This window comes from Nicotiana sylvestris, chromosome 1 (assembly GCF_000393655.2).
Source record: "Nicotiana sylvestris chromosome 1, ASM39365v2, whole genome shotgun sequence".
Taxonomy (NCBI): Eukaryota; Viridiplantae; Streptophyta; class Magnoliopsida; order Solanales; family Solanaceae; genus Nicotiana; species Nicotiana sylvestris.
In genome coordinates this window covers 160,641,801-160,652,935 of record NC_091057.1, presented here as the reverse complement: position 1 = coordinate 160,652,935, position 11,135 = coordinate 160,641,801, and the positions used below count along the sequence as shown (strand labels likewise).

The window sequence follows — 11,135 nt, the reverse complement described above, 5'->3', positions numbered from 1 at the left end:
TGCCTAGCTTTCACCAGTAGGCGCCATCACGGTTCTCGAGGGTGTGAAATCCGGGTCGTGACACTAACATTCTTTCTAAGAGACAGGAACATGAAGATGAAGCTATTGGGCTGGTAAAATATTTGAGTGAAGTCTCAACTCAAGCTAAAGTTGCACCAAAAGAAGGAACATGTGATGGAACAGGTTCTTCCATCCAGGGCAACCTGATAGGGGGAACCGAACAAAGAAGAACTGAAATCAATCCCCTAAAAGAACTTGTTCATGACCCTGTTCCTCAGCAACAGAACATGGGAGAAACATCAAGCAGAAATTAGTTAGTTGTAAAACCTCACAAGTATCAAAGTTCTCATACCATTGAGAACATAATCACTGATCCAACCTCTGGAGTTAAAACTAGATCACAATTAAAGAATCTGCGTGCCTTTGATGCTTTCCTATCTCTTATTGAACCTAAAAATGTTATTGAGGCTTTGCAGGATGCATACTGGGTAAATGCAATGCAAGATAAACTCAATCAGTTTGAGAGAAGTCAAGTTTGGCATCTAGTTCCAAGACCCAAGGACAGATCAGTAATTGGCACTAAATTGGTCTTCAGAAACAAGCTTGATGTAGATGGAACAATTACAATAAATAAGGAAAGCCTGGTGGTCCAAGGTTATAGCCAAGAGGAGGGTATAGATTATGATGATACCTTTGCTCTAGTTGCAAAACTGGAGGCAATAAGACTCCTCATAGCTTTTGCAGCACACATGGAATTTACTCTTTATCAGATGGTTGTCAAAAGTGCCTTCCTGAATGGATACCTAAAAGAAGAAATGTTTGTTAAACAACTTCAAAGGTTTGACAGCAAGGAGTGTCCGGAACATGTGTACAAATTAGACAAGGCTCTCTATGGACTCAAGCTGGCCCCTAGATCATGGTATGAACGATTGTCCAAATTCCTACTTGAACATGGCTACAAAAGAGGTAAAATTGACAATACTCTATTCCTGAGGGAAAAAGGTAAGGATCTTCTTGTGGTACAAATATATGTTGATGACATAATTTTTGGGGCAACCACTGACAAACTAAGTAAGGATTTTTCCAAATTAATGGAGAGTGAGTTTGAAATGAGTATGATGGGTGAGCTTAACTTTTTATTAGGTTTACACATCAAACAAAACCCAAATGGAACCATGATCCATCAGTAGACATATACAAAAGAGTTGATCAAAAAGTTTAAAATAGATGAATCAAAGGAAATAGACACTCGCATTGCAACATCTACTAAATTAGACATCGATGAACATGGTTAATCTGTTGATCAGAAGTTGTATAGGGGTATGATTGGTTCACTTTTGTATCTTACTGCCAGCATACCTGACATAGTTTTCAGTGTAGGGATTTGTGCTCGTTTTCAGGCTAATCCAAAGGAATCTCACTTGACTACTGTCAAGAGGATACTAAGATATTTGAAAGGCACTACTGATCTGTGTCTTTGGTACCCTAAAGGTAGTAATTTCAATCTAGTAGGGTATGCTGATGCTGACTATGCATGTTTCCTTGTGGATATGAAGAGCACCTCAGGTATGGCTCATTTTCTTGGTTCATATCTTGTATCATGGGCCACTAAAAAGCAGAATTCAGTGGCCTTGTCCATTACTGAGGTTGAATATGTTACTGCTGTCTCTTGTTGTACTCAGTTGTTGTGGATCAAACAACAGTTGATAGATTTTGGCATTGAAGTTGGTTGCATTCCTATCTTCTGCGATAACACTAGTGCTATAAGTATGACAAATAACCCTGTTCATCATAAGAGGAATAAGCACATAGATGTTAGACACCACTTCTTAAGAGATAACTATGAGAAAGGATTGATCACCATAGAATTCTGTGCTACTGATAAACAAATTGCTGACATTTTTACTAAAACATTGAGTAGAGAAAACTTTGAAAGGAACAGGTTGAAATTAGGGATGATTAAGATCACCTAATGGGACCAGCTCAGAATGTATAAGGAAAAAAAATTATTTTCTTGGCTAGGAAATCTGAACTTGTGTAACTATCTAGATTAATTTTTACTCAACTTCACACTGTAATTAGTATACTCCTGTGACATCTGTTAATATGACTCACTGATCTCTTACAAAATTTTCTCTATTATGGTTAATTGAGGCATGGTCAAGAGAATTCTAAATGAAGAACCTGGTTTAGCAGTAGTGGTTCATCTGAATGCTAATGTATGTTTTCTATACTCTGCACAATTAGAAATATAAATTTTTAAATCATGAGCAGAAGTCCTACAATTGTTCAACTCCTTAGAAAATTCTATCCGTTTGTTTTTGAACCAGTTCCGTCAGCTTTAGAACTCTAAACCACAAAATTTGCCTAAAATCTAGAGAAGCCTAACCGTTCATCCAAACCTGAAATTTCAGGTTGATTAGACCTCTAATTGACCACTGCAAAAGCTGTCGTTATACATTAAATGTGTATTTCTCTTTAAATACGCATCATTACCTCCTGCCATCTTCATAATTCTAAACCGTCAAAAACCCTTCTTCACTTTCAATTGCTTTCTTCTCCAAAGTTCTAACTCACCAATTCTCTCAAGAAATCAACAATAATGACAAACCCACAAGACAACCCTAAAACTCCTCCACAGCCCACTCCCTTTGATTCATCTACCCCTCCTCCACCTAGCACGACTCCCAAACCTAGGCTGAGAAGGGTAAAAATGCTTGCTCGAAAAACAGTAGCTTCTGGGGATCTTTCAAAGAAATTGAATGAGAAATTAAATGAAAGCCCGGTCCAAGACTCTGAGTCTAACTCTAATTTTGAGTCTTACAAATCTTCTAGTGAGGGGGAAGGACATGGGTCTTTTGACTTTGAGAAGGCTCAAGAATCCCCTTCTAAGGTAAGTTCGTCTTTGATTGAGAATTTAGAAAATAGGTTTGTTTTGGTTGGGCCTATCAGGGATGTGGAATTACCTGAGGTAAGAAGGAGTGGAGGTAAAAAGAAATCTGAAAAAGAAAAAGAGAGCGAGGGTGACTGTGGTGACGAGAGGGGAAAAGGGAAAGTAGTTGTTGATCATTCACCCGCTGCTGATTTGTCTGTAGCTGCTATTTGTGGGGTGGTACAAGAAAATGTTGAAGAAAGTGGCAAGAAGTTAGTGGGAAGTGGTTCTGGTAAAGCTGTTAAAGGGTTAGTCAATCTAAGTGCACAGGGAGATGAACCTGGTTCATCAACTGAAGAGACTCTGGCAGACCTTTTGAAAAAGGTAGGTGCAAGTTACAATCCAAAGAAAAGGAGAACATCCACACAAAAAGCACCCAGTTCTCCTAAACCTTCCAGGAAACGAAAGGCTTACTCCCCAACACCTACAGAAACTTCCTTGCCAAAGGAAAGAGCCACAAGAAGCAGGGTGAAATAGAGTGAGAGTGATCTACAAAAGGCTCTAGCTGAGAGTAAGAAGAAAAGGGTGGCTAAAGGAAAGGGTAAGGTTGCAGAGTCCTCAAAAGCTGTTGATGTTGAGGAGATGGAACAGGTCCATTAGGAGAAAGTTACAACAGTGAAGGTTCAGACCCCCAAGCTCAAAAAGTCCAAGACTGCTTCCAAGAAGTCTTCCTCTGTGTCTGAGGCTACTGAACCTTCATTAGCCAAGAGGACAAGGTCTGCAGTGAAAAGTAAACAAGTTAGAGTTTCTGAAGATGAGGAATGGAGTGAAGAAGAAGAAGATGAGTCTGATGGTGAACAAGACAAGCTGGCCAAGTTTGGCAAGAGAAAAAGTTTGAAGGGTAGATTGCTGAAAGACCTGGTGGAACCAGGAATGATGAGACTAGTGGATGCCTTAGCTGCTCAGGGATGGAAGGACATGGTCCTTCAGATGGATTGAAGGCTAGCCAAGAATGAGATCATTGAGTTCATGGAAAATGCAGAGGTTAAGGATGGTAGAGTTAGCAGCCTAGTGAAAGGAGTTCACGTGACCTTTGATGAAAAGAAGTTAGGTGAGATCCTTGACATACCCTCTGAAGGGTTTGATGACTATACAAGGAAAATGTGGACAATGTTTGGACTCCCTTCCTACCGCCCTTTAAATTACTAGGAGGTTCTGTGATGCTGCAGATGTGAATAATCTAGGGCTGTTTAGGAGAGTGAAATGAGGCCACAACACAAAGTCATTTTTGAGTTTGTCAACAAGTGCCTACTGCCCTGGCAGTAGAGAAGGCATATTGCAAATTATATGGACTTAGTTCTGATGGAGTGCCTTGAAAGTGGAAGGCAAATTAATTGGCCTGCATTCATCATCAAGCTACTGGACCGGGTTATCAATGGCTCCAAGGCTCATGCTACCCCCTATGGCTTTATTCTGACTACGGTTCTGGATAGGTGCAATGTGCCTCTGAAGAAATGGGAAATGACCTCAAGCAAGGACTAATTTAGCATTAATACTCTGCTTGCTTCTAACTACTTAGTCGAGGCCATCCCAAATGAACCTGGTGTCATACCTCCTTTTTCACCTACACCCCGGAGAAGGGTATAAAAAAGGGAGTTTTTCCAATTAAAGGACAATCGAAATGAGATTTATTATTTAATTCAGAGTCGCCACTTGGGAGAATTATGGTGTCCCAAGTCACCGGTTGGATCCCGAATCGAGGAAAAGATTAACTCTGTTTAACAGTCTACACACCAGAAATTCGGATAAGGAATTCTGTTAACCCGGGAGAAGGTGTTAGGCATTCCCGAGTTCCGTAGTTCTAGCACGGTCGCTCAACTGTCATATTCGGCATAATTATCTGATTTTTATACAATTATGAACCTATGTGCAAATTTTAACTGTTTACCGCTTTGTTATTATTTATTCAAAGAATTGCAACGTCGTGAGAATGCATCTCGAATTGCGCCACATAAATGTACCCGCAATTTTCGATACGTTCCAACTTCGTTGAGATTTGGATTTGGTTCACATAAATGTGCACCCGAGTTTAGGAAGATAACATTATTAAATACGTGCCTAAAGACTAATGCGTTGTTATTTTCAGAAAAGCCGTAAAGTTCGCTATGCGGCCTGCCTCGAAATCTAAGCATTTGAAATAACTGTCCGTTGAGGGCCCCGCAGTTTGTGTATTCTTGTTTGTCGAGGCTCGTCTCATTCATTATTTTTTAAAGGAATTTGCAACGTCATGGAAATGCATCTCGAACCACATCACAATCAATGTACCCGTGATCAGCGACACATTTTGACTTCGTTGAGATTTGGATTTGGGTCACATAAAAGTGCACCCGAGTTTAAGAAAGTAAATTATTAAAAGTACGCGCCTAATAGTGGCTAACGCGTTATTACTTTGGGGAGGGCCGCGAAATCTGCTAAACGACTCATCCCGAATTCTATGTATTCATGATATTCCTTTATTGAGGGCCTCGCAGCTTGTGCATTTTATTTGGCGAGGCTCGTCTCCTTTTTTATTTTTTTTAAAAAAGTAAGCCTAAAGCAACTATAATTTGCTATTTTTATTGTCTCTAAAGTAAAAAAGAAGTCCTAATTAATTTGTTTTAAGAGCTAATTCCCTTTTAAGAAAGAAACTTATAATTAATTCGCATCGGGCCTCCAAGGCCTACCTGTGGGACAACCGGTTTTCATCTCCAAATCCAAGCACAACTTTCCTAATCAGTTAACTAATTAACAATGGTTGCAATTATTAGCTTAATAAACACATTACCATTAATTTCCAATCTCGTGTTAACTATTGACCATTGTCTATTACTATCAGATTGAAAACGTGTACCATAACATTATTATTATAACTAAAATATATTACTTGTCTAAACTACGACGATACAAGATTTCGCATTACAAAATATTGTCTAAAACTTGTCTAAACTCACTAATGGTAATATTTGTCTAAAACTTACATAAATATACGCATTATAAAATATATAAAAAAAGAATTTTACGAGAATACATAGATACAAGTTTAATTCTTAACAAAATATGAATAACGGATGCACTCTTAATTAATAACCACATTTAAACCCATACTTGGTGATTTCAGCTCAATTTTATTAGTGCAGGCAAAATGCATGAATTCGAAAAACACTTTCCTGTTTCAGCTTGCAGCTTGCTTCTTATTTCAAAATTATTCTACAAAACAACACTAAACCAATATGACTATTACATAATCATATTCCAAAATCCAAACAGTCCCGGAATCAAGCAACCCAAACAACTTATAAATAGTCCTAATTATACAGTAGTCTATTATTCATGTAATATAAACAGTCCTAGTTCAAATCCGTGCAGTCCATATCATGTCAACAAGCCAACTAGTTAAAAAAAACTAAATAAGTACAACTTTTAACGAACTATAACTACAAGTATCCAAATGAACTCGACTCTGGCATAAAACTACATTTTTCACTCCAAGGTTGAACTTACATCAAGGGAATTCGAAGCATGTACCTGGTATTTACAATACAAGAAGAGGAAGAAGAGGATCAGCAACAACAGTAGTAACAAACAGCAGTTGCAACAGCAGTGCAACAACAAATAACCAGCAGCTATAAACGACTCCAAGTATAGAGCAGAAATAAAAGGAAGAAAGGTTCTAGCTATTTCAGATCCTAAGCGAGGCAATGAAAACAGTAGCTATTCTTTTTCAACTCCCCAAGCTCTCCCAAAATCAGTCCCCTTTTTCAGTCCTAATCCTCCTCTCTTATATTGAGACCTGCCCCCTCATTTTTAACTTAACTACCCGACCCCCTTCCCCACTAAAAATCTGCATTTTCCCCTTAAAACCCACTAAAGAAAGCTTTTTCTTATTTTCAGCCCCCATTCCCTCTTGTTGCCCATTACCTTATTAATTTAAGGACATTTAATACCCCACTAACAAGTCACTAACACTAAAATTTTACCCTAACTGTTCCATTCCCAAATCACCCCTGAAACCCCTTTAATATTACTGTCCCAATACAATCTATTCATCCGTATTAAAACCTTTTAACTCTAAAATCCGTTCAAGCTAACGATGATCTAAAACTAAATCTGATTAACAGCTATAACCAATCCTCCTGACAACTGAATGACTAAGGTTGAGTTCCAATTGAAACCAATGAACTGAATTTAAATCACAACATAGAACTCAACAGAATCATTAAAACTGAAACTGAAACTAAATCAAAATCAATCATGAAGGCAGGGATTCTAAGTCAAACCTATACAAGAATTTAGGATCATTGTCAGCATATTGACAATGCCCTGAAGCTAAGTGTCTACAGATCAACACATACAACATTCGACCTCAAACCCTTTGACAAAACTACTAATAAAACTGAATTAATCGACGATAACTAATTAACCGATTGCCTACAACAATTGACAACAATTAATCAGAAATAGATAATCAGGCAATTCAAGTGGCATTGACAAGAACAAGGATTTATAATAAAACTTAACTAATCGACGAAACTTATTCGAATCGATTACACAACCTATAATTATTCACAACAACGAACAGAAACAAATTCGACCAAAAAAAAGGTATGAGGGAGAAGAACAGAACAATCGACAAAAATTAAAAAATTAATATAACAATACTATACAAATAAATAGACGTTTAAAACATCAAAATAGAATAAAAGGAAAGAAGGAAAAATACCTTAAATGGAACAGAGAACAGATGGACTTGAATCGACTCGGACTTGAACTTTTTGAGGTCAAACGGACCTTAATCGAGTGTTCTCAACTGAGAACACTTCGACTAAGGTCAGTTAAACACCCAAATCCTCTTAAAATTCAGACAGAAACCAGTTTTGGTTTTCTAGGGTTCTTACGTTTCGATTTGGGGTTCGAGTGTTTCTAGCCAGATTCGAACCAAACCAACGGTGGTTTGGTCATGAGGGAGGTCAAGGGATGCCAGGGTGTGAGTTCAAGGCGTATTGAGGTAGGTCCAAGTTTTGCTCGAATCTTCAAATGAAGATTCAATAAGTTTGAGGATGATTCGAAGCAAATGGGTACTAGGTTTGGATTGGGGGTGGTTAGATGTTCTAGGGGTGTTAATTTGGTGACCGGCGGCGTTGTTGCCGCCGGGTTTCAAGCGAAGGAATGCCATGGCGGCTAGGGTTTGGGGAAGGGGCTTCGTCTTTGAGAGACGATGATGAACATGGGTTTGGACTGGGGGGGGGATGAGTATGATATTTCATTTATATAGTGAGGGAGGTGGTTTGATCTTGGCCATTCGATCAGGAGAGATCGAGGGTCCAGATCAGTTCACTTAACTCAAATGATGTCGTTTGGTCTTATTAAGAGATCGGGTTATGGGGAAAGGCTGGGACCGTTACATCACTGGGAACGAGCGGCTTGGATCAATTGGCCTGATACAACGTCGTTTCGATTAGTCTGAGGGCCTGCTGGACCGTTTGATCTTGGGAGATCAATGGTTCAAATTTTGCACAACAAAACAACGTCGTTTGGGTGGTCTTGGAGACAGACCAGATTGGACCGGGTGAGGGGTGTTGAATTGGGCCTGGTTTTGGATTGTCTTGGACGGCCCAGTTCCGATTTTGTAGGTATTTCCACTTGTTTTTGTTTTCTTTTCCTTTAATTTTTAATTTGCAAAAAATTCTACAATGAATTGTAAAACCAAAATTAACCTACAAAATATTAATTAACACTTAACTACAATTAACACATAAAATTTTACACCCATTAAAACAAGAATCACACAATTGTACACTAACTGACAAAAATATAACAAATTCATATTTTTGTGATTTTCTTTCTTTTAAAACCAAACTATGGTTTAATTAATTCAAAAATGCACAATTAAATCATAAATATGCATGCAACATATATTTTTGTATTTTTTAATTAATTAAACAAAATAAACACTCACAGACAAAATAATTACGAAAAATGTCACGCGAAATTCTTAAACTTGAAGTCAAGAAAAACATTTGTTTTATTTTCCGATTTCTTTTGGAGTAGTTTTCGTGAAGCAAAAATCCCGTGCTCACAGCTGCCCCTCTTTGTCCGAAAACACAAAGAGTTTTCGTGCAAAGATAAAGTGAGCGGATACGAACCATTTTTGCCCGTTGGAATACTCCGTGGGAAGCATTTTTTGAAAAGATTTAACCGAACCTTTGCTTCAAAGGTTTCCTGCATATCCCTGGCTAAAAGGGAATCAGGTTAATGTAGTTCGGCAAGTTTTGGTAGCTGGAACTACCATGGGACTGTGATATTGCTGTTACTGCTGTTGCATGCTGTTACCACTGCTTTTCGACCTCCTTATTACACCATTGCTAGAAAGAAAACAAAAGCTAAACTAAACTAATGATTACAGAATCTTATCTATCTTCGACTTGCTCTTGTAGTCTTCTTTCTGATTTCTGAAATGGGATTCGTGCTGGGGGTATTTTTGTTGTGACCCTCCGTATTACTGACTTCTGACTTGATCTTGACGTGCATTCCTCTATTCTGGAGGCGGACTCCTGACTTCATCAACTTCAAATATAACAACCTCCGTTCTAACGGGCGGGCTCCTGATTTCATCAACTTCAAATATAACAACCTCCGTTCTAACAGGCGGGCTCCTGATTTCATCAGCAACTTTGAAAATAATTCAGCCTCCATTCTCGAGGCGGGCTCCTGACTTCATCAACAACTTAAAAATAATTCAGCCTCCATTCTCCAGTCGGGCTCCTGACTTCATCAGCAACTTTGAAAATAAATCAGCCTCCATTCTCCAAGCGGGCTCCTCACTTCATCAACAACTTGAAAATAATTCAGCCTCCATTCTCCAGGCGGGCTCCTGACTTCATCAACAACTTTGAAAATAAATCAGCCTCCATTCTCCAGGCGGGCCCCTGACTCCAACAACAACTTAAAAATAATTCAGCCTTCATTCTCCAGGCAGGCTCCTGACTTCATCAAAAAATAATTCAGCCTCCATTCTCCAAGCGGGCTCCTGACCTCAACAACTTCTTAAAAATACAACACCTCCATTCTCCAGGCGGGCTCCTGACCTCAACAACTTCTTAAAATGTAACACCTCCATTCTCCAGGCGGACTCCTGACTTCAACAACTCCTTAAAAATACAACACCTCCATTCTCCAGGCGGGCTCCTGACTTCAACAACTTCTTAAAAATACAACACCTCCATTCTCCAGGCGGACTCGTGACTCCTTTAACTTGAATCATCTTCTTTCAACTGCTTCCCTCAAAACTAGTGTCTTATTCCTCCGAAAACTGTTGGGGACAACACCGGTGTTTTATTCACAACTATGTTATTTTCCTTCTTCACAGACTACTTCCTTTAAAGCTGGTGCCTTCCTTCCACTTGGAACTACTTTCCTCAAGCTGGTGTTTTCACTTCTCTGAAACCTGACGGGGATAACACCGCTGGGGAATTATCTTTCTTCTTTAAGACTAGTTACTTTCCTCCCTTTAATAATGGTGGGGATGATACTGATTCAAAGACCACTACCCTTAAAACTTGGGTTATCTTTCTTCTTCCAAGATTGCTTTCTTTAAAACTTGTATTCTTTCTCCCGTAAACTGCGGGGGATTCCACTTCCTTCAAAACTTGTGTTATCTTCCATCTTCCCCAAGTGGGTATCTGATTTCAAGAAAATTTTCTGCCCCAGTTTGATAATCTTCTTTGTGTCCATATCTTCCCGCTGTCAATAACATTTTCTTTCCCTGCTTCAAATCCAAGAAAAATTTGTTAGTTTAAAACGTGGTGAGTGGTCGTGCCACTCATGCTGGGGATGGTTTTTCCCTTCTCCCTTTCCCCGCTTTGCGTTTTATTACAAAACTTGCTGGGGATGATATTATTTGCTGAGGATGATACTCCTGCTAGGGATGGTTTTTTTTTTCTCTTCCTTCCCCACTCTGTGTTGTCCGACCATCGCAGAACTTGGTTGATAATCTGTCAGAGTTGTTCCTGCATCTCACAAATTTGCCGGGGATCCTCATAACCTTTTAACTATTGCTTTTCCATTTTTCTCCAACTTCCCCTGGAAATTTGGTCCTCTTGGGATCTAGACCCATTCATCATTTGGTCTTGCGACCAACTTCTTTTGCTTTGTCGCCTTATCTTTGGCCTGTCCTTTTCGCATTTTGCTTTGCACCATTTTGGAAACTGGTAGTAAGCTCTGAAAA

The 11,135-nt window shown here is 39.0% G+C and overlaps 1 protein-coding gene across 1 annotated transcript; it reads left to right on the top strand.

The window, feature by feature from the left end:
• Window positions 1-2,602: 2,602 nt before the first annotated feature.
• On the top strand, window positions 2,603-3,871 carry LOC138876648 (uncharacterized). The gene is made up of 2 exons (XM_070155707.1): window positions 2,603-3,400; window positions 3,533-3,871. The coding sequence occupies exons 1-2, from the start codon at window positions 2,603-2,605 to the stop codon at window positions 3,869-3,871; spliced, it is 1,137 nt and encodes a 378-aa protein (XP_070011808.1).
• The last annotated feature ends 7,264 nt before the right edge of the window (window positions 3,872-11,135 follow it).